Here is a 23336-nt window from a genome sequence, read left to right as displayed (position 1 = left end):
TGCCGACAAGGAGTTGGCATAACGCGACAGAAAACGATCAAATTGCAACGAGCACAACTTGATCTCAGACCTCGTCAAGGCAGGTTGCTGCGGGAGGTGAATTGGGCGCGCGTCCATGAATGTTGTTGGAGAGATTTTAGGACGAAAGCGTTTCGACTACCCATATTCGACCGTCTTGACTGCTCGCAATTAGCTGAATCCGGCTCTGGATTATTAGACACGTACAAGGGACGCTTACGAAGTCTAAAGTCGTTGAGCTTCGATCGCGGGAATTCTTCGAAAGTCGGTACAGTTCAGGACAGCACAGAATGCTAGAAAGCGGCTTTAAAAGGAATGTCATGTATGCCGTGGAGCACTGGCACTTGCTATCTGGTGGCAAAGTACTGAAGGAGATTCCAAAGGAAGGGGTGGAACGGGTGAATAATATCGACGTTGCCGACGTTCCGCGAAACGGGTAGTCAACGCAGCAAGCGTGGGGAGAATGTAAGCTTGGCGTCTGCTGCCGCCGCCTGCTTTGTCGCTGATGGGCAGGGTCGGCAGGCGTAGGGGTGCGAAATGACGATTGGCAAACAAAGACGAGGCGAAGGGCCAGAAGCCGGGAAGACGATAACGAGGGTCAGGGCGAGTGCGGCGAGCCAGGACAGCAGTGACGGTAACTGCTGCATCGACAGGTGTCCGAAAACAAGTTTTGTAGAGGAACGGGTTCTGGGGATGTTCAGAGCCCAAGATGAAGAGAACAGAGCGCTGAAGGCCACGGTACTAGATTGCACGAGACAGCGCAGCTGCCGGTGTGCTCGGGAGTGATGGCAGCCCCGATGCCGCGGGTGGAAGGAAAAGGCCTGCTCAGCCATAACAGATCGCTCTTCATTTGGGAACCAGGCCAAAAATTCAAGAGGATCGCACTGCATTCCGGGTACGAGCGTGGTCAATGTGCGACGCACATCTTGTTCGGCGTTGAAGGACCTGCACATCTGCTCAAGACCAAAAAGTCCACCAAAAAGCGATATATAGCCTGTCTCCAGGCGAAAAGTTGAGTCAGACTCTCCCCGTCGCATCAGGCAGCGGTCTGAGTGTCCGCAGGCGAGAATGGGGTGCAAGAGATGAAAAGAACATACGAGATGGTTGGTGTCGAGCATGGTAGGCAAACACGAAAAGTGGGGGCAACAGTGACCGGTGAAATACGGCGGCGCCGTCGAAGTTGGCAGTATACATGTTTAAAGTAGAAGCAACTCGACTACAGAGCACCTACGAACCGAAATCTGAAAATTAAATCGAGTGAACCGGGCTCGTTAATAGGAGTTCACAGAAAATGCCAAGTTGGTAAACACGAGGGCGATGTAACGCGTGGAGACCGAGGCAAACATTCATTAACATGACCGGTGACATTAGGCGACTATCTTTTTTTTCTCCTTCTTATTCCGTAAGGGCGTCGATAGCAGATAACATTGCCTCAATCTAGCTCTCAAAGAAAAAAAAAAAAGAGAGAAATAGAATATCACAAGTCTAGTTGCGCAACGCCAGCCCTAGAAATCTCATACTCCAATCTGCAACCCCATCTACTTGCCTCACGTCCTCGAGCCACTCTTCCATGGAATGGATAGTGCGCTCGATAGAGTCTCTCGCTATGCAGAATTCCTCACAAATGTCGCGCAAATATTCAGATCTGCAACACACCCGTAGAATCAATATCATTGCCACAAAATTTTGCGTCCAAGAGAACAGGTGCGGAACGAGGTGTTTCTTGTTTTTGGGCGGTGCAAGAGAGAGCGGCCAGAGACAAGCGGCATCGATGGCAAAAGCGCATTTCACGCGGTCGTCTCTGTCCATGAGATCCGATGAATGTATAACTTTGTGAATGAAAGGGCGGAAAACCAAGAATCGAGCGTGATAGAAGCGAGTACGAAGCTGCGCCACTGCGACATCCACGTTGTGGTCAAGTTCGCCAGGCCCCAGGTTCCGGAGTGGACTGAAAGAATTGTTACGCGGAGCTTTAGGAAGCGGCTCAAATGTTTTGAAGTCAAATCTGTCGCTGTCATCCCATTGGAGCGGTTCCGGTAGTGCATCACGCCAGCAATCAAGCTGGTGGGATAACTCTTCAACGAGTTTTGGCAGGGGTCCGCTATGGCATTGCTGGGTTGAGTGACTTGCAGATGCATCACTATAATATTGTATGCTTGATCCTTGCCACAGCAGCTCAGTTTCACCCAATTTGGGTTCATACCCATGGATGATCTCATCTGCCCTTCTCATCAGGCGGCTTAGTGTGATCATCGCAGTGAAGTGAAACGGAGAGTCACTCTTTCCATCACCGGCAAGCATCCCAGGATTGTCCGCCATTGGCACGCCCGACTGTTCTTCGCCTTGTACCATATCGTGGAAATGGGGCAAGGGAACTACGTCTTCCAAGCTTTCGATGCCGGTAGAAACCACTCGAAACTCGAGATCAAATAACCTTTCGTGAAGAACGCAGACCCAGTACGCACGTTTGACCAAGTCACCATACGCAGAAGTCCAATCGATCTGTTGGCCTCTGATAAGGCACGTGCATGCCAGCGATGCCGCACTAGTCGAGCTCCAGAAGCTGAGATGTCGCGCGCTGGCTTCGAAGTATGTCGCCCGCAGCAGCATTGCTTGCACATTCTCGAGACAAGGCTGCGTGTTTGCAATACCTATCCGCCGCTGCGCTTCGTTGAACAGACCAAGCCCTGGAGGCTTCTCGATCGTGCCACCACGGAAACCGCTAGAGTCAACATTGCTTACGCTGGTAGGTTGTCCGGTGACACCCTCAATGGCCAGTTGACCGAGAGCAAAGACAAGTAGGGCAACCACGCTTTCGGGGTCGTCGTCTCCGTATCCTTCTCGGAGCAGCCTTGCCACAACCCTGTCCACAAAGAGGTCCATGTCGAGTAGAGGGAAAAGCACATTGAAAGTGTTGAAATATGCGGCAGAGTATTGGTAAATTTGTTGGATCGGGAGGTCTGGGAAGGCAACGCGTCCGGTGCTTAAATACGAGCGTGTGAGGCCGTTATGGCATGGTAACTTGCTACGGTCATTCGGTGTCTTCCTATGCAGCAGCCATGGGGAACCCATTCGCATGATGCATTCCAAGTCAGATCCGGCTACTGCTGCGGTCGTTGCTGCTCCTGATTCCTTCAAGTGGCGAACAAATTCAGGCCAGAGCAGAACCTTATGCGAAACACTAATGTGTGAACGGAAATCTTGTTGATACCTTGTCTGGACACGTCCGAGTCTCGGAAGCTGCAAGACTTGTACCTCTGCATCGCTGGGCGAGCTTGGATCGACTGCCCCTACGCGGTTTGGTATGGTGCTGATTTCCGGAGTGTGTTCGAGATGCGATATAGTCTCTCTCCTTAACGAAGCATAAGAGCCAGTTTGAGGTTCCCTGTGTTCGCCTTCTGGCTCAGTCTCATGGTCTCTGATCTGGACATCATCCGCGGCTCGATGAGGCGTGCGCGTGTCCTTTGACGTATCCGGTATCCCACGTTCTGTTCTGATCAGTTCTAGGAGTCTAGACGATTCCGAAGCACTGCCGTGCTTGAGTCGTTCGTAGTGTCGTCAGATCTTCGAGCCTCGTCTTAACGCGCTCGTAATCCGATTTGAGAGCAGCAAATCTTGAAATGTTGGGGTCAGACGGATACGCACACGGCGTGCGTTTGGTTTGACACGGGCCGCATACAGGCGTTGTGCCGTCGCACTGTATATTGTGAGCTTCCTCGCACACATACCGCAGAGAATTTGTGGGCAGGCTTACCTTGCTTTTGCGAGTCCTACAGGCTTCGCAGGCGACGAGGGCGATACGCTTTCGTTTAGGCATCTTCAGGCATCTTTCGTATTCAACTGTGCTTGTAATCCCGGTATGTTGGATGCCGCATGCTTAAAGCCCACACATACGGTTTCTTCATTTGGAGCTTGTAAGACTGTGGAAGGAACAGAAGCAAGATGATATAGCCTACCCATGCAGACCGAGGTTGCCACATATGATCATGTTGCTTTTTTTACCTGAGGATGACCGGACCGAGTAAGGCCGCAATCGTAAGATCAGAATGTCAAGTTTCCCTCGTCCGACAAGACTGCACAGGACTCATAACGCTATGCGTTGAAAGCCATGAATATGGGCTGCACGTCGTTGCCACTCAGGATCAATCGATCGATCGACCACAGACTTGAGGTTAGCGTTGACAGACTATGCCCCATCGGCGTCACGGTTAAATGTGCCGGAAGCGGTCGGCATAGGGCCCACGATCTAACTCGCACGGGTCTTCTTTTGTGTCTCATGCAGGGTGCCGTCCGGCCTGGCGCGCTTATGCACTGTGGACTGCGAGTGGCCCCGCAAGCGACAAAATGGTTATCCCCTCAGCTGCCGTCTTGAGATGTGCGAGGCAGCAACAACGATTGTCTGAGCTTGATCCAGGGATGACATAATACTGTATGTACCTTTCACAGCAGATTACCAATTACAGAGCCTGATAACGACAGATGACCGGCCCCTTCCGTTTAGCGCAGAAGGTAAGAAAGACGGCGGCTGGCTATCGCCACTTGCTTATTCTTCTGATTGGGCTGTGATTCAAGGCCTTCGAGTCACGTTTGGAAAGCGGGCTCTCGCTTGTAAACCTGCTCGGTCGTGCATTATGCCAAGAATGCTCTATCCGGCGCTGATTTGCTGGGACACCTTCCACTGCTGGCCGGCGAGAGCTGCCGTACGGGACCGAACGGGCGGGCCGCCATCCCGGTAAGCCACAGACATCAGCGGCTTACGCGGCGTCTGTTGCCATTGACGACGATCATTAGCCGGCGGGCGGGGCACCCCTTTGCCTCGGAATACACACTTAAACCATGCAAGCGCACTGCAGGGCTCAAATCAGAGTGGCCTACCCAACGTACGGTGTGGAGCAGCTCAGCCCCGTGTCTATCACCACTCGGTTCAAGTCCTGGTGTCATCAGTCACTCCTTCTCAAACACTCAAGATTAAATGTTGAACATGATGAACGGTGGCTTAGATGGTTCCAAGACCAGCGAGATTGGCGACACTTCGTTAAGGTTGGTCAAAAGTGGAGATGCTGTCAGGACGAAAAGGCGCGGGCAAGTGGAACAAGCTTGCTTGCACTGCCGAAGGAGGAATGTCAAGGCATGATTTTTGCAGCATTCCTGATGCTGCTACACCACACTGCTGATATAATAACAGTGCGACGCAGCCCGTCCAGTTTGCGAGCTGTGTCTGGAGAGTAAACTTACGTGTGAATATCAGCTCCCACCCGGACAGAACTCAAGTCATGTTCGAGAATCAACAAAGTCTTCAGCGCCAATTCCTAATTTACACGTCTTTGATATCAAGCTTGCGTCGTCTTGACTTTGAAAATTCGGTGGTCTTACTTAATCGTCTACGAGGCGGTAACTACGATGGAATTCTGTTACGAAACGATTTCGCTTTCAGGATGAGCTCTGTCTCAAAAGAGAGATATCTCTGGGAATATCCACTCGACGAAAACGAAGCTCACCGTGGATTTCCTCAAGACATTTCCTCACTTACAGGTAACGTTACATGCATGCCTGTGCAAGACCATGTTGGAGTGCCTTTGGTACCATAGAGCACTCAGAAACCCTCGACGAGCCCTCGTCCACAGACTCTTGGTTTCCATGCACCTACACAGGCGTTCTATACGCCTGGTATGTCATCTATGGAACCAGAATCAGTGTCGATATCAATGGGTATCAATAGCCCCGATTACAGTTTAAGCTTTAGGAGTACCACTAAAGCGGATGACCAAGTCGCCGTGGACGAATAGATTATACGGTAAATGGGCCAAGAATATGAGATATCCTAGAGCCTGAATGATATAGGAAGCATATATCTAATATACAGGATTCGATGGCGTCGCGGTAGCTTTACGACGGAGCAGTAGCTGCGGCTATAGGAACATTTATGGATACTTCTAAAGCTACCGCCTGCTCCGTCATTTCGGGCTGCCAAGGTGCTCGCTTACTCTGCGGCATACCGACTTACCGTGGGTTCTAAAACTCGCCTTTCGAAAAGTAAACTCATATTAACGCATACCAGCGCTATCCCGCGGCCCATGAGGACTGAGAACCAGTTACACGCCGACGTTATGTCCCGGATGTGTCGACCGCGAGAGCATTCATCTGCGTTTGCTATGCGAGGACGCCTTATGCGAACGAGGCACGGCCTCTGTAGCCCCTACTTGCGCTCCCGTCGGCTCCCGCCTCAGGATCTTAGACTTCTTTCATCATATTTAGCGGACTGCTTGAAGGTGACTTCAACACCGCACCAAGGTCGTGGAGCCGCTCTATACTCTGCATGTCCCGCTGTTAGGATGTCGGGCAGAAGGGACGATGATGAAGCGGGAATATCGTATCCAGGATACTGTTCGAAAGCTCGTAAGGTATCCTCTACATTTGGCCAATGTAGGATCCACTTCAACGGTCACTAGCCGCTGGTCACTCTTGCGGTATGCTCTGATTGACTGTCTATAATATCCTTGGCAAATCAAAAGCCAATCCCGGAAGCATTGCTGGTTCAACGTATCACCAATTCTTCCCTCCTCAGTGACGGTGACGCCGTTCCCTACGCTCCAAGTGCTGGCATGGGCAATACTTCGGACTCTGCCCATCTGGAGTGTGAGTGTCCTGTGCAGACTCCTAGACAAGAGGAAAGTCTTTCGTCCTTCTAGCAATATCTCTAGAGGGTCGAAATCTGTTATGCTCGTCATTTTGTCCAAGGTCGCCGGAGGTTGCGCTGAGTATGATTCGATCGTCTCTGGTGACAGCTTTTGGGCTATTTGCAGGTGTGGGGTTGCTGGACATCGTGTGAAACCGTCCTGAGCGTGAAGATGGCTGGCGCTGACTATCACGTCGATGAAGAGAGCAGTCAGGGGCTTGACGCTTGAACGGTTAAGCGCTTAAGCACCTGCAGCGGGCAGCTACGAAACGGTATAGCGGCGGCTGTCTCGCCAACGGTTAATTCGGACCCAAGATAATGTCCAATTCTAGGCCTGCTTCCTCATGCAAGCCGCGGCATTTGGGCAACATTTTCGCAGGTCAACTAGCGAGCCAATTTGTGGCTTGCAGCAGCGCTCTAGTCGTGTTACAGGATTGTACGCATATGCTCGGTGCTCGTGAAGTCTTCTTCTTCCCTCAGCCTTTGAGGGATTTTTTTTTTTCTTTTTTTTTGTTCATTACTATGTTCTCACTTCGGTACAGTCATAAATAACTCCGTACCCAAACTCCCGCTTTCGAAGACATGGGGAAACCATCCGATCGCCGGTCTATGCAGCCTAGGCAAGAGCAGCCTCATAATGCCGGAGATGGCAGTGGCAGTACACATAACGCCAATGGGATGCGCGGTTCTTCGCTCTCGAAAAGCCCGGCAAGTGGAGCAGACTCTGAAGCGGAATCGACCCCTCGGCCAAAACCTCCGCGTAGGAGATCTAATCCAATCTGGGCGGCTTGCTCCAATTGTCGGAAGATAAAGCTGAAGTGTTCGGGGGAGAGGCCGACTTGTGCTTCTTGTTGCCGCCGGAATCTCCCTTGTGAGTGGGACGTCAGGGAGGGTTTCACCCGACATGCAGAAATGAAAGAAAAGATGCTAGCCTCAGCTCAGCGTCAAATCGGGCTCGAAGAGGAACTAGCGCGAGCAAAAGAGCATTTGGCAACTTTGAGGGATCTTGTGAATTTCCTTCGGAATGGTTCCGATCAACAAGCTACGTGGATACTGGCCAAACTCCGCCTTGGAGCCCAAGCGGATCATCTTGTGTACGAAGTGAAGGCTGGACAAGAAACCAGATTTGAAGGCGGACATACCACTACAGAGGATGCGCATCACAATTGACTTATCAAGGGACTGGTATTGTTTGCGTACCCTGTGCCCGTTCTTAGTCTGCGGTCACCTCTTCTCAGGCTCATTTTTGAGCCGTTGTTAGGGCTTCGAACACGCATGGAACCATGCTGGTGTGGGTGCGTCTTCCAGTTGCTTCTATGCGTGGCCGTGGGCCAAATGATCAAAGAGCTCAAAATCTACCATCGGCACGAGTCGCCGTGACCATGCCCCGCCCTCCTCGTGCACCTTGATCATTTGATCGGTCGTCCCTTCTCATCAGAGCTTTGACTGACCCGAGCATGCAGAGCATGACTCCGGTCTCGTCCATGTTGTGACATTCTCTGCCACAATGGCGTCTTCAAATAGTTCTTTACCAATACACTGCAAACCTGCCGACTCAATACCACCCCCTCTCTATATGCTGGCGCAGCCCTACCTCTTTTACCAGTCACCCAAAACTCTATGCTTCTCTTATCTTTGCCTCGTCTCCGCCTTTCCGACCTCTTCTTCTCTGTTTATGCGTTTCTGCTCTCTCTTGCCTCATCGATCACTGATCTGCCACTCTTTCCATTCTTGCCATCTCAAGCGACTCCCTCACTAATCTGCCCTTTGCCGCCTTCTATCATTCCCGTACTCACCCCTAAAGGTTGCTTCCAATCCTAACTTACCCTTCCTATTACTATCCTCCTCCTCTCGCACTGATCAGACCCTCCTCTCGCCTGATTCCTGTCCTACCGTTCCTCGCCCCCGCTCCACTCGATGCAACTCTCAGTGCCCCCGTTCGCCGGCATCCCGACCATTCGGTGTCCCACCATCTTCCCTATCCCGAGCCCCCGGCTCTCCTTGCAGCTTCACAGCCTCTCAAGCCCGTAGCCGCTCAGCCGCCCTGCAGCTGTTTCCCCTTTCTCTCCGCCCTAATGCATACTAATCGTCTCAATCATCCGCCTGCCTTGGCTCGCAGTCTCCACCCTCCCCTACATCTGCCTGCTAATCTCAATCCCCCGCACCCCTCGTCTCCACCACCTCTGCTCCCTTTCGCTCCCTCGCACCTGTCGCTAACGGCTGCACCCGAAAACATCCACTTGTCAACCTCTTGCCGATTTGTTCCGTCTTCACGCATCCTATGCCTTCTCCACTCCAGTCCGCCCTCCCGGACTTTCGAGCAAGCCGCGCACGCTCCTGCAGCCGCGCTAACGCACACCAACCCGCCGGGAGCCCTCCAGCCAGCCTATCGCCCTCGACGAGCCGCACCTACGGACATATCCACAACTCCACACTCTTACCACCTCTCGCTCGTCGTACCCTCAGCCCTGCTCTGGTGCACCCTCAACTCCCTCTACACCCAAACTTCGGACCTTTGCTTCCTCCACCCCGCTTGTCTATTCCTACTTTTTCTTTTAGCTCTCACTCTCGTTTATTTTATCGTATACCGGTTGCGTTCTGAGACTACCTCAATCCAAAATCTTGACTTCACGCTAGAGAGACTCGACTAGTACATTTACAACTCTAATACATTTTCCCTCCATCCTTATCCAGCTCTTTTCCCTCAACCTTCCTGCACCGAGGTTGAAACCATACATCCCACAGCTCTCCGTCACGTCCGCCTGTCTTTGCACTAACCACCTGCTTACTCGCCGACCCCACCATTCGCTCTCTCAATCGTCACACTAGCGCTTGCACCCGTACGTGACGCGTCTCGTCACAACCTCTCTGCTCCCGCTCGAACTGCTCGTAAAGCCACCCTAGCCCTTCAACGCTCTCGAAAACTCCGAAGCAGAGCGGGAGTACAATGTCTTTGTATTCGCAACCTCTGCCACCCTTGCTACCCAGCTCCGCTTGTTGACAGATCGATTGCGGATTCAGACACCAGAAGCAGCTTGTGTATGCCTGCAGCCATTTCTGCCCTCGTTCTTCGAACTGTCGCCTGGCTTTGTTCCTTTCTTCAAAGATGTCAAAACGCCGTGGGCAAGTCGAGAAATCATGGTTTCATTCCTGTCTGGCTGTCCTGCAGAGCAAGCACGTTCCCTTCAAGCTCGCTAGGTCCAGACGATACTGTGCTAGTTCTGTGTGGGTCCGGAGCTTTTCTTGCTGGATGAGCTGAAGCCCTGTGTGTGTGTCGTCCTCCTCGACCTTCTCCACGGGTTCGATCATGTCCAGATGGGCCACCTTGCAAATGTCGCAAGGCACATCTTCGGGCATGCACCATCTTCGATGGCGAGCGACGTCCAAGTAGTCACTCAGGGACGTCCGGTAGCATTGCTTGCCCAGTAGGTAGCGATGCGCTGCTTCCTTGTCGTGACGCTTCCGAAGTGTTGGGTCATCTCTGTAGTTGTTCGTCCCGTGCGGCTCGTCCAACGGAACATCTGAGACCTGAGGCTGCCAGGTTGCGGGAAGTAATACCATCGAATATGCACGTTTCCCGTCCCGTCCCGCCCGACCAGACTCTTGGGCAAAGATGACCAACGACTCCGGCTCGTCTACGTTCATGACGAGTCGCACGTGCGGATAGTCGAACCCTTCGGCTAGAGCAGTCGTCGCCACGATGTAGGGCGTCTCGGGAGCTTGTATCCAGCGATCGAGTATCTGCTTCTTCTCCGCTGGCGTCCCACTCTCGGCAGTATACGAGCTGCAACCGAGCAGCTCTGCCAAGTCGTCCGCATCCTTGCACGTCCGAACGTAGAGGATGATTTTATCGCGAGAGTGATCGAACAAGGCAGACTTCGTCCAAGCATCTTCGACCTCGACACTAGCCTGTTCGAGTAGGCTCCCTTTGTGGGCACCAGCCTTACGCACCACGTAGAGAATATTCGGTCGATTGCTCGACGCTCTGATTACCGTGGGGTGATGCAGATAATTCCTCTCCTCGAACTCTGCCCGCATAGATGGCGGAAGAGTGGCTGTGAGGTAGACAAATTGAGTTCTCAGGCTCCGGATTGCTGTGAGCTCGACGATGCTGGGTCGGTACTCGGCCGCAATTACGGTTAGGTGGCACTCGTCGACCACGATCCGATCGAGCTTCTGCTCTGCTATAAGCCTCCGAGCATATTTGATAAAATCCTTGGACGAGGCGGCTTCGGCGCTGACCAGTACCAAGGCGGCTTCTCGAGTCTCGCCTGGATGCCACTCCAGATGGTCGATGCTCAACTCTTTTATACGCCGAAGCATATCTCCGTGGAGTGAGACGAGCGGTACGATGAGTATCGTTATCCCAGCGTTAGCCAGGGTACACGGGAGCATGAAAAGCAAGCTCTTCCCAGCTCCCGTGGGTAGGATGACGACGACCTGCTCATTCCACGACATGATTGCAGTGAGAGCTTGCGCCTGCTCGGTCGATTTCCAGCCTGCGTCCTTGTTGCCGTATAGTTTCTTCACGCCTCCCAGGAGAGCTTCTGTGGACCAAGGCTTGCGAGGACGATAGATGCCCTTGGCGACCCGTTTCGCCAAGCGAGACTCTTGCCCGACTCGCCCACGTTTCTTCCTCTTGAGGATCGCCTCCACGCCCCAAAAGTCCTGCCATAGAGTGGAAGCCTGCAGGCCCATCCGCACCTTTCCATCCCAGAGGTTGCTGAACACTGCTCCGGCTTGGTTAGCATACGCGCGGTTCACCGTCCGCGTCTTGTGGTTGCGCTGGTCGGTCATGATTCGGATGATTGGAGCAGTCTCTTCCCCGTCTTCGTCGCCTTCGTCTGGATCGAATTACTCGATGTGGCCGGCGAACTTCGTTTTGACGATGGCGACCGAAATCTGCCTCCAGTTTGCGACGTGAAGTCGTGGCACGCACGCCCGAACGCTTGCCTCTTCTAGATAGCGACTCAGATGACCCTCGGGCCACACTTTTCCATCCTTTTCCCAGAGATAGGGAGAGAGTAAGGACCCAGGCGAAGTCTGCCGCAGGAATCTCTCTCGCAGCGGCAGAACGTAGACCATGTAGTCGAGCATTAGTTCCGCGATCGGATTGGCGAGAAACCGCACGTTCTCTTTGTACGTTCCGGTTTGCTGCTGGCCTTTGTGGTATTGGACGTGAACCATCACACGGTCGAATCGAACGATGATGGACCGCCGTCGCTGCGTGTTGCGGTATGTCATCGAAAAGAACTCACTCTCTCGCACGGGTTGTCCGCCGCTGATGTGTATCAAGACACTGAGCCGCTTCAGAAACTCTTGCACGGTGGCCTCGTAACTGGCCGTTGCGCTCTCCCTCCACGCCCATCCGCCGGGCGACTGATCGCTCTCGACGATGAAAATCCGACACAGTTGTTCCGATCGTTCAATTGCTTTCGTCAAAGCGGTTTCTGTGCCACTAAGAACCGTCGCGTTGTCTCTGTGCTGGGTGAAGTTTCAACGGACGGTGTCGACGTTGACGCCATCTTTGAGGAGACGAGGGCTCATTCGACGGAGGCTTTGGAGACCGAGCATCAGATCATCGTAAAGGAGCTGATAACACTCCTGATACTCGGATGTAAGTAGAGTTGGGATTTGATCCATCCGGAGTTCGGTGTCCTCATAGGTCAGTACCTCTTCGTGCTCATCCCAGGACGCTTCATGAGTTCCGACGCTTGCACCCGACACTTTGAACAACAACAGACGCCATCTAAGGATTTCTCCCATCGGCGTCTCGACGGTCTGCTGGACATACTGGTCGCAGTAGGCTTTCACCAGCTTGAGCGTCTTCCCTGAACCCTGCTGTTCTTTCAGGGCGCTGTCGTAAAACACTAGAAGTTGTACAATCCAAATGATAGCCGAAAGATTGCTGTTGAAGTTCCCAGGCTCCATCCAACTTTTTGTGGACGGCTTTATGCTCAGCATGGCGCAGAAACTCAGCAGCGGCGATTCGTAGCGGCGAGCACCGGTCGCGTGGCAGATGATAAGCATCCATAATTGTAGAAGGCGGTTTTTTAAATCGCTATTGTAGCCTTCTTCATCGTCATCGTCGGTGCCTGTTTGCTCATTCATACGCATCTGCTTTGCCATCTCGTGTATCTCTTTCCATACCACGAGCTGCTCTTCTGTCGCCTGGATGATATCCTCCGGTCTCATCGTCTCGCCATCGTTATCCGCTGCCGGGCTGAAGTGATACTCGTCGGGCGCGACGACCCTGCTAAAATACGAGACGAATCGAAGCGCCATTCCGAAATACGTTACAAGACTCTTTGGCCCTTTGTACGGATCGCACGGTCGGGTCTTTCCTGTCAGGTCGACTTGCGAAGGCTAGAAGCGGCTGAGGACAACGCGGCATTATGAACGTGCACCTAGGCAGTGAAGACATTAGCTAAAGAATCATGTACTAAAGTAACGCTACAAAATGCTAGTCTGAAAGTTCAAAGGGCCTAGAAACTTCCTTCCTCGACAATCTCCCTTGTTCTTCAAAAAACTCAGCGATCCCTCTCCTCTTTTGAAACGCATTGCTTGAAAGGGGCTCTGGATCAAGTAGACCCGAATGATGCTCATCGGCTCCAGGATGTTTCGTCTCATCGTAGCGATTTTGTGCCCTACTCTGCAAAGCAGAAGCTAGTAATCCTCTGCCCGGGGTCCGTTCAACGCTGATGTCTTGGCGCACATCGCTGATACGAAAGCGCTTAATTTCTTTGCCCTCGCTTCCATCAGAGATGCGTCGTTTAGTGCCTCCGTTAAGTTGCGATGCTGGTGTGTTTAAAATCACGTTTCGCGATGGCCCTTCATGTGTCTCAAGAAATTCATGCCAACGGCGCGACACCCATTGATACACCCTGAGTAGAGCCGGTTGTAAAGAATCTGGGTAAGCAGCATCGATGCCATAGCTAAACCCGCGTTGCATCGGTCTGTGACCGCTTTGCGAAGCGAATACTACCTCGATATCGGCAGCCATACTCCTGTCATCGTGCAAATTGAACGGCCGACTGATATCTTTGACGTGTCTCTCGGTGACCGCGATCGATAGCTGGCGATATATCTAGACGCCGAAAGACTGCAGACACACTTCTTGAGTCAGCCTCTTCAATGCCTTTGTGAGGACATCAGATTGCCAATGTCTATCGACCTTATCTGACGAAGCGAACATCAAACGACGCTCCCGATCATAGCCTAGACAAAATCGATTGAACATGTCCGTAAACGGTCGAATGATTGCGAGATATGTTGCGACAAGTTCTGAATCCTCCTTTGGTAAAAACCGAGCAACTTGGAATTCCTGGTTCGTCATACGCCGCGCTTTCGAATGCCTCGTAACGTAGACGATCGATCCGCCATGTATATAAATGCCACGCGATGTACTAGGGCCGTTGTAGCATTCGATGCTCAAGAACTCGGTCGTCCGGGGAGCTTGACCACCACGAAGATACATGATCAGCATGATGTTCTGCAGCAAATTCGTTTCCTCTTTGAAATATCGATGCACAGCGTCCATTTTCCAGACGTCGGAAGACATCAAACCGTCGACTGGATGTAAGCAAGCTTTTGATGACAGCTGAAGGTAAGCTCTTTCGAAATTATTTGCCGGTTCGGTGACGGAGTAGCCTTGACGATGGTTTGACATCCTATCATGTAACTTCCCAAGCGAGAAGCTGGGACAGTATCCGTAAAGTAGGCGCTTTATCGAACTTTGTGCCCGATCTACGGCCTCTCTACCCAATCTCCGCAGCTGATCCATGGAAAGTGAACCTCCTTCCCAGCCCACTGTATGGGCGCTTTTGCCCCAATGCACCCGGAAGTTCGGACCATCGGCACGGGAAAGCGCACGTCCATGTGACCTCAGGGCTAGAATCTTACCTGCAGGTGTTTGACAGCCATGGCACATGAAGCGGTCTCGAAACTTTGCGAAGCGCTTCAATCCCCCAACACGTGGTCTCGCCGGCCAACCGATCTTGGGGTGGGGGAAACGCGGAAGTATCCTTTCCAGCATGCAGAGGCGGATGCAGTGGATTATAGCAGACAATTTCGGAGTATACCTACTTGGCCGTTCGAATGTTGAACCGTCCGGTGTGAAGCCGAGTATTCCACTGAAGTATACAACAGCCGTTGATGACGGGAGGCCATTTGCAAATTCCTCCGTACATAGATGATAGGAGAAGTCTGCAACGGCATCGTCCAGATCGTCAAAGGTACATTGGATTCCATCATCGCTGGGGGAGGGAATGCCTGACGGTAAAGAAGCGGGCGAAACATCAGGGGAGAGAGACCTGTCAAGCGTGGCTTCGTCTCGACCCATCGGATCAGCGTACAAGGAATGTCTTTCAGTGTCGCTGGAGCTGATCATCTCGTCAACAGCTTCTTCACTGGTGGTATCAGACGAGTCGTCACAACCGGAGTCGACTGCAACTTGTGTATCCACATAGGATTCTTCCCCTGATTCAGAGCCAATGGAAGGCGGTCGCAGATGGAGATTTCTCGATGGCGCGCTCGGCCCCTCCGTTTGCGATCGAGATATGGCTTTTCCCGCTGTCTTTACGTCATCAGAGTCTGATTGATCGCAAGACAAAGTCGCAGAGCCACCTGCCGTCAGCTCTAGCGCAGCTAGTAGCCGTTGACAAGCCTCGCTCTGTGATTTTGATAGTCTGACGTGTAAGAATTCACGGCGCAGTCGTACTTCTAACAAAGAGAGCCGCATATAGAAGAAGATCATGCTTTTCCATATTCCACGATATTTCGCAGTCGTTTTTTTACGTGCAGGAAGGTTGAACGGGGCTTTGTATGGGCGACCAATGATTTGTCCACGTAGCCAGCACAGTACCGAATGATCGGTGTGGCGTATTGTGTCCTCACACCTGTCGAAAAACCGGTCCACAGCTCGACCAGTGGTGACCAAACATGTCTCGTGAGACTCGCTGCTGCACGCTTCTTCCAGTCCATATCGGCCCAGATGTAACTTCTGACCGCCCGCGGCTGGGGCTCCGCGAAGCTTAAGGAGCAATCTGCGATCCACACCCTTATACCTCTTCGCCCAGTTTGTTCGGTGCATCCAATTGCTCGTGGAGGCGAGATCATCGATCCCCGTGTCATCGTACACGATGTTGCTATCCCGGCAGGCAAGTCGTTCTTCTTCTTGCTCGTGTAAAGCGTTCACGCGCCGTCGTCGCCGCGGTGAGCTATCCGGGCTGGCAGGCAAAATCGGAGAAGCCCCATTGTGGACGGACCAGTACTTGCGAGAACCGTTTTGCGTCCAGCTCTGCAGGTTTACGTTCTCCAGGTCGGAAGAAGGGTGAGCGCCAGCGCGAGCCTGGAAGCTAAGTGCAGCGACGAGCATGGCAAATCTTGCCAGCGGAGGAGGTGAGGGGAAGGGCGACGATCAAGGGCATCAGTCTGCTGTCAACGCGGTAATCTCCGGCCATGTCACTGTTGTAGGGCGGTGTTGCGTTGTACAGCCCCCCAAGTGCGGCAGATACAGCGCGCGCGACGCTTACGACGCTTGCCGCCACGGCCAAGACGCCAACGCCCCGCGAGTACCTCCTACGTGAGCGACCATAAAAGTCTGTCTGCCACTGCTGTCGAATTGCAAACTATCCCCTCAACTTCTTCCTGTAGCCTCAAGACACTGCGCCCAATCTGCCCGTGACACGTCCGTTGTCTGACGAAATGTCTCCATCCTGCTGCACGCATGAGCCCAAGCAGCTGCCCAAGCAGCCTCCCTGCCACGGCGAGGATGCTTGCACTGGACACCACGTCGAGAGCACCTCCGACACCCTTCCCGCTTATGAGCACTGCGTGAGCGAAGATTGTGACGGTATGCAAAGCGCACGTCTGTTTCACCGGACGCCTCGCTCATTCTTTTGGTCACAGAACAATGCGTTCAAGCCGCCGCCGCCGTAGAGTGTCGCGCTGCCTGCGACCAGGAGGCTGCAGAGAGTGAGCTGCCCTTCAGCCAGCCTCTTTCGACCAGAGAGCTCACTAGATTGACATGCTCGGCAATAGCAACCCGCTGCAACGACGCGCCGGCAAGCCAGCGTGAACAAGCCCCGGCCCACAAGCACAACCACGACCAAGACGACAACCACTCGTGGGATGCTTGCTCTATGCATCTACGTTCCGCCTACGAGAGATACACTTCTTTCCTTGAGCAAACTCTCTGCATCTGTCGCAGAGTCCAGGCCGAGCAGTTCCAGCTCGCTTGCCGCGACGTAAAAACGGCCGTGCCACCGCAGCGTTCTCACTCGCACGAAGTCCCTCGTGCCACGACTTCAAGCTACGCCAGCGAGCGTTTGCCTCACGGCAAAGTCACATTCCGCCCGACGACATCCGAAAAGCCTGATTGCTCTGGAAAATCAGCAGTGCAACACAGCGCTCACGCTCACGCGGAACCATGCTGTAGCGACGAGAAATGCGCAACCGAAACATCACACGTCGAAGCAACACATTCCAGTCACAATCATGCCCCGCCTAAGAGCCACACCCTCTTCAAGGCAAGTGCACCGGCAGATGTCGAAAAACAGATAAACAACCTGCAAAACACCACTTTTACTATCGCTGGAATGGATTGTTCTGGTTGCGCTAAGATAGCGGCAAGGGCATTCGAGTCTATACCTGGCGTGAGCAACACATCCGTCACGTTCATTGCCGGGACTGCAAACTGCGATATCGACATTAGTGTGACCAACACCACCGAGGTCATGAGACTGGTTGAGCGGGCTACCAAGTACAAGGTTGATCGCTTGGACGTGACCCATCCCTCGCTCAACCTTTTGATGGATCAAAAGAGCGCGCAAGAAGTGACGCGCAACTTGCCGCAAGGTGTACTGGACTGCAAATCCATCTCCAAGCGACAGTACCAAGTCACATACAACTCCTCTGTCATTGGCGCAAGGAAAGTACTGGAGGCTTTCCCTACAGCTACTCTTGCGCCGCCGGCGCAAGACGAGAATACAACTGCTGGTCAAGCCCGCCTTTGGCATGTCTCTTGGTTGACGGTCATCGCATTCTGCTTCACGATACCAGTTGTGGTTTTCTCGTGGGCCGATCCTCCGATCTCCGAGCGTACCAAATTGTATGTCTCCCTCGTTCTAGCTACTGTGGTCCAAGCCATAGCCATTCCAGAGTTCTATCAACCCGCGTTGTCGGCCCTCATCTACAACCGTGTTGTCGAAATGGACATGCTCGTGGTCATCAGCATCACTGCAGCATACGCATATTCTATGGTGGCTTTTGCACTCACTCTCGCTGGCAAGGATGGCGAGACTACCGAGCCTCTGTTCGAGACCAGTACACTCCTGATCAGTCTGATCCTCCTTGGTCGTCTGATTGCTGCATATGCTCGCAAAAGGGCTGTAGATGCCGTGTCTCTACGATCGCTCCAACCTTCTACGGCAATGTTGGTTGATAAGTCAGGAGGTTCAGCGGAAATCGACGCTCGCCTGTTGGAGCTTGGTGACAATTTACAAATTGGACCACACGCCCAGATCGTCACCGACGCGACAGTCTGCAGCGGTAGCAGTGATGTGGATGAGTCAATGATCACCGGAGAAGCCATGCCGATCCCCAAGTTTCCTGGAGATGCCGTTGTCGCTGGGACATTGAACGGACGCGGTACACTGTTGGTCGAAGTTGATCGCCTCCCTGGAAAGAACACAGTGACTGACATTGCCGATCTTGTCCAGCAGGCGCAGGCTTCTAAGCCGCGTGTTCAAGACTTGGCGGATAAGGTGGCCGGTTACTTCATCCCTGTGGTTGTGTCAATATCCATCATCGCCACAGTCATCTGGATCGTGGTTGGCTTAAAGTTGCGTGACCAATCAGCTGGTCTCGCTGTCGGCACGGCCATCACGTACGGCATCGCGATACTTGCGATTTCCTGTCCATGCGCGCTAGGATTAGCTGTGCCAATGGTTCTGGTTATCGCTGGCGGCGTTGCAGCTCGACTTGGTATCATCATCAAGACTGCGGACGTCGTTGAGCGTGGTTTTAGATGCACCGACGTGATCTTCGACAAAACGGGTACTTTGACCGAGAATACCCTCGATATCTTAGAGGAGTTCATCTTCGAGCGCGATGCGCTACCGAGCACGATGATCTACGCGCTTGTCAGGTCAATGGTCAAGGACAACAGACACCCTGTTTCTCAAGCGATCGAACGAGCTTTGAAGCAACGTGACGTGAAGCCGCTTGAGGTTGCCGCGATCGAGTCCATTCCTGGAGCCGGCACACAGTGCGAGTACCACGACACCGTCTTCAGAGGTGGCAATCAGCACTGGCTCGAGCTCGACAACGAGAAAGTCAACGCGCTCGCAGCTCAAGGGTTGGCGGTGTATTGCGTTGCAGATGCCAACGGTCTTCTTGCTGCCTTTGGCCTGAAAACGTCACTGCGCAAAGAAGCCAAAGCAGCCGTTCAAAACTTGCAATCACGTGGTATCGAAGTGCACATCGTAAGCGGGGATGGAACAGCAGCCGTAGAGGCAGTCGCAACGGACCTGCATATCTCCTCGACCAACATCGCAAGCAGGCAAAGCCCAGAGGGAAAGCAAACGTACATTCGACGCCTGAAACAAATTGGAAAGGTCGTTCTCTTTTGTGGTGATGGCAGCAACGATGCTGTTGCTGTCACTGAGGCTGCAGTAGGTGTCCAGATTGAGTCGTCTTCGGATGTTACCCGCGCAACGGCTGATGTGGTCCTTCTCGGTGACCTGCGTGGTGTGCTGGACCTTCTCGATATCTCAAAGGCCGCCTTCCACCGCATCCTGTTCAACTTCCTCTGGGCTGCACTGTACAACGTCTTTGCTATTCTCTTGGCTAGCGGAGCGTTTGTTACTTTCCGTGTCCCGCCCGCATATGCTGGCCTGGGCGAGATTGTCAGTGTCGTGCCGGTGGTTTTGACCGCTGCTACCTTGCTGATGAAGCAATTTGGCAAGGTTAGCAGACAGTAGATGTGGCCAGATTTGGTTGGTGTGGTGTGGTGTTGCAGGTCTGTAGGGGCAAGAGTAGCAAGTTCCGTCGCTATAGATAGTTCCCTTTAATGAGGCCGTTCGGCGTTATTGTAATAGCTGAGAATCTTCGATCTGCTTATACGCTCTAATCTTACAAGCCATACTCTGGATCATAGATGAAGCGTAGATCTACCTACTTGATGTTTCGGTCCCAAGTCCTAAGGTAGACAGATTGTTCGAAGATTCGACATCTGTAAGCGCTAGATATGGTGGTGTACTCACTACGAGAACCACACGCGCATCGCCTATGCGCATGGTATGTCCCTGCCCGTTACAGCGATATCATCAAGTCCTGAGTTCAAAGGCTATGTTATTAGGGCATTATTGCCATGTGCATGATTATTGTAGCCCCTGTGAACCGATAATCGGCTAGCACGTTGTTGTGGAAAAAGCGCAAGGACTTTTGTGGTCATAAAACACCTTGATGGTCAAAAAACCTTGATGGTCAAAAACGCCCCTTAGATTCGCCAAGTCAACATCGTCCTAACTCCATCCCTTCTTTTGCTGCTTCTTTCCTCCTTCTCCTTGAATTCCTATCCTTCATGGCTTCCTCGCGATGATGGTGTTCCAACGAGCTGATCCGCGGCTTGTGAGAGCGACGACAATCGCGCCAGCATCTCTATTACAACGAGATCGTCGCAGACTACCACTACTTCGGAAAGAATACGAATGATACAAGCATTCTTCGTCTGCGCGAAGAGCAGTGCGTGATCTGGACGACACTAAGACTACAGCACATGGCAGAAAGCGCCGGCCAACTATACTGCCCCTGCTTCTGCTCACTGGTCGCAGAAGCAAGCGACATGGCTTTGCCTACACCACGACACCGACATCTCGGCAGATGATTTCAAGAACCCCAACGCAGGTAACTGGACTAGGCTACTGCTTCGTTCGCGCCGTGGGCGTAGAGTCTGCTCTGTGCGCGCCTTGGGCGGATGCAGAGACTGCGCGCGGTGGCATGAAAAAAAAAGCATGGACGAGCCGGCCGCGCGTAAGAAAAGCCACCGGCGTCACTGGAGCGTCGCCGGCGTGCGTCTTGCGGCTCACGCAGACGGGTGCTTGCTTGCCTCGCAGGTCTCATGCCAGAGTCAAACCGCTTCTCCTTCTCTCAGCCGTCCAGGGACATCAGGGCGCCTGTATGCATATATGTATATATATATATGTGTATATATATATATATGTTCAAGACAAGACCTGCGTCAGCCGCATTCACTCGCGCGAGCATCTCTGCACCGCCACGCAAATCTGCAGCAAGCGCGCGCCCCTGGGGCAGCAAGCTTATGCCGCGCCAAGACACGCAGCCGCAAGGTGATCTCCAGTTTGTCGCGCCACCGCGAAACCGATGTGTTTCTGCTCCCCTTTTTTTCTCCGCTTCTTCCAATTCTCCTTTCTTTCGCATCACAACCCGCTTGCCACTTGCCACCATCTTCGCCGACATCAGGATCGCGGTGCCTGCTGTCTCTTGTTCAAACCCCTTGCATCTGCAGCTTCACACCCATCCCTTCTCCCAAGCACATCCCGCATCGCTGGCGACAATGACTGTCCTTTCGAGATCGAGAAAGCTGATGATAGTCATCGCTATTTCTCTTGCATTCTTCCTCGCTGAAATCAGCGGCAAGTACTGTCCGCTTGGCTCGCCCATTGTTCGCGCTAACACATCGCAGTCGGCTTCTACACTGGCTCGCTCGCTCTCGTGGCTGATGCCTTCCATTACGTGAGTTGGCACGCGACATGCACTTTAGCACAGTATCTGACATTATCAGCTCAACGACCTTGTGGGATTCGTGGTTGCGCTTGTCGCATTCCTAGTGAGTCCAACAAAAAGCCCAGACTTCGGCCTCGCTAACAGGTGCAGGCGGCCGAACGCGGAAATGCACCTCCAGAGATGACGTTTGGGTGGCAAAGAGCCACCATCCTAGGCGCCTTCTTCAACGGCGTTTTTCTCCTGGCTCTCGGTGTCAGCATATTCCTCCAATCAATCGAGCGCTTCGTCTCGGTGCAACGTATATTTCCCCCTCTCCTCTTGCATCCACACGGCTCTTGGCAGACTGACATTCGCAACAGCCGTGGAAAATCCTCTCCTTGTCATGATCATCGGCTGTGTTGGTTTCGCTCTGAATGTCGTCAGCGCTATCATCTTAGGGCACGGTATGCTTCCACCATCAAAGACGTGTATATCACTAGATACTGATCGCAGAGCAGACCATGGAGATACCCACAGCCACGGAGAACCAAATGCCGCGGAACCGCAGACGTTGCCCGAGGTATGGTGAGCCGCACGATCCTTGAGAGAAATTGCTGACATGTCACGCATAGGTTTCGAGGCCACACCAGGAGCATCGCCACGCACTGGCTGACGATCCTAGCAAGGGCAAACCAGAGCATGATCTTGGCATCATGGGCGTTCTACTTCATGTCGCCGGTGATGCTGCTAACAACATCGGCGTGGTTATTGCCGGCGCCATCATTTGGAAGACCTCATCTTCCGGACGCTACTATGCCGACCCCGCTGTGAGCATGGCGATCGCGTTCATGATATTTTTTTCGTCAATCCCCATTGGTTCGTCGATCAGCCACTCTACAAACAGAAAGGGGTGATGCCAGAACTGACATTGTAAAACAGTGAAGAAAAGCGCCATCATCCTGCTGGAAAGCGCACCGCCAGGCGTCAAAGCTGAGGATGTTGGGCACGATATCATGCAGGTTAGTCACATTCACCCCCCGGCAGAAGATCCGGCGAGAGAAACGGGAATCAATCATTAACGTCTTTGCTAGGTCGACGGCGTCCTCGCCGTTCATGAGCTGCGTATCTGGCGTCTCAACCAAGGCAAAGCTCTCGCGTCGGCACACATCGGTATCGCGAACACAGAGCTCTCTCACTTCATGTCGCTCGCCGAGACAATCAACGAATGCTTCCACGCATACGGCGTCCACTCGGTGACCCTGCAGCCCGAGGTCATCCCCCCTAACCTGACTTTTGCGTCAGAAGGTTCTGCTGGACCTACCGAGACCGGAGCCGGCCTGCGCGAGAGAAGGGTAGCGGCGGACACTTGTGCCATTGGGTGCGTTGCAAAGAGCTGCGAAGAATCCGTGCGTTCTGCATAACACCGCGAAGTAAGGTATTGCGCTTGACTGGCTGCTCGCTATTCACACCGAGACCGGAGCCCCACTACGTGAGAGAACGGCAGCGGTGGACGGTTGCAAAGAGCTGCGAAAAAATTTGTGCGTTCTGCATGACACTGCGAAGTAAGGTCTTGCGCTTGAGTGGCTGCTTACTATTTACATTGACTGCTACGGTTCAATCGTTACAAGCATGATGTATTCAAAATATGTTTTATAGCCAGCGTTGTTATCACAAGACACGTGTAGGAAGAAATGTGGACTCGACATGCACTACGAATAATCCTTATCATATAGCTCCAACACGTGCAGGTACTTTGTACTGGCGACGAGATCCCGCGTCGCAATGCCCTTGTCACGCTTGCCCTATGTTTTACCACAAAAAACCCGTCGTCTTCGATGCCCTGCTATAAAGCATCTCTGAATCATCATAGGGCCTTGGCCAGGAGCCATGCCAATTGGCGTACTCTTGATGATGT

The 23336-nt window shown here is 53.0% G+C and overlaps 6 protein-coding genes across 6 annotated transcripts; 2 read left to right on the top strand and 4 right to left on the bottom strand.

Annotated features, from left to right (window-relative positions):
• Positions 1-1503: 1503 nt before the first annotated feature.
• On the bottom strand, positions 1504-3096 carry WHR41_09169 (uncharacterized protein; the record flags this gene model as incomplete). Its single annotated transcript, XM_069377773.1, has 2 exons — positions 1504-2158; positions 2222-3096. 2 exons carry the CDS (start codon positions 3094-3096, stop codon positions 1504-1506), a joined length of 1530 nt encoding a protein of 509 aa, XP_069225386.1.
• Positions 3097-3529: 433 nt separating this feature from the next.
• WHR41_09168 (uncharacterized protein) lies at positions 3530-3835 on the bottom strand (the record flags this gene model as incomplete). The annotated part of the gene is made up of 2 exons (XM_069377772.1): positions 3530-3715; positions 3773-3835. The coding sequence occupies 2 exons, from the start codon at positions 3833-3835 to the stop codon at positions 3530-3532; spliced, it is 249 nt and encodes an 82-aa protein (XP_069225385.1).
• A 6003-nt stretch (positions 3836-9838) lies between these two features.
• Positions 9839-11152, bottom strand: WHR41_09167 (uncharacterized protein; the record flags this gene model as incomplete). The annotated part of the gene is made up of 1 exon (XM_069377771.1): positions 9839-11152. One exon carries the CDS (start codon positions 11150-11152, stop codon positions 9839-9841), a length of 1314 nt encoding a protein of 437 aa, XP_069225388.1.
• Positions 11153-12190: 1038 nt separating this feature from the next.
• On the bottom strand, positions 12191-12724 carry WHR41_09166 (uncharacterized protein; the record flags this gene model as incomplete). The annotated part of the gene is made up of 1 exon (XM_069377770.1): positions 12191-12724. The coding sequence occupies one exon, from the start codon at positions 12722-12724 to the stop codon at positions 12191-12193; it is 534 nt and encodes a 177-aa protein (XP_069225387.1).
• A 4568-nt stretch (positions 12725-17292) lies between these two features.
• Positions 17293-19677, top strand: WHR41_09165 (uncharacterized protein; the record flags this gene model as incomplete). The annotated part of the gene is made up of 1 exon (XM_069377769.1): positions 17293-19677. One exon carries the CDS (start codon positions 17293-17295, stop codon positions 19675-19677), a length of 2385 nt encoding a protein of 794 aa, XP_069225390.1.
• Positions 19678-21272: 1595 nt separating this feature from the next.
• WHR41_09164 (uncharacterized protein) lies at positions 21273-22842 on the top strand (the record flags this gene model as incomplete). The annotated part of the gene is made up of 8 exons (XM_069377768.1): positions 21273-21351; positions 21402-21451; positions 21501-21545; positions 21593-21740; positions 21802-22001; positions 22054-22297; positions 22361-22440; positions 22513-22842. 8 exons carry the CDS (start codon positions 21273-21275, stop codon positions 22840-22842), a joined length of 1176 nt encoding a protein of 391 aa, XP_069225389.1.
• Between the last annotated feature and the right edge of the window lie 494 nt (positions 22843-23336).

The sequence above is a fragment of the Cladosporium halotolerans genome (genome assembly GCF_011745625.1).
Source record: "Cladosporium halotolerans strain TM138-S3 chromosome Unknown Sca55, whole genome shotgun sequence".
In the NCBI taxonomy this organism is placed as follows: Eukaryota; Fungi; Ascomycota; class Dothideomycetes; order Cladosporiales; family Cladosporiaceae; genus Cladosporium; species Cladosporium halotolerans.
The sequence above is the reverse complement of the archived record's forward strand: the minus strand, read 5'-3'. Positions and strand labels throughout refer to the sequence as shown.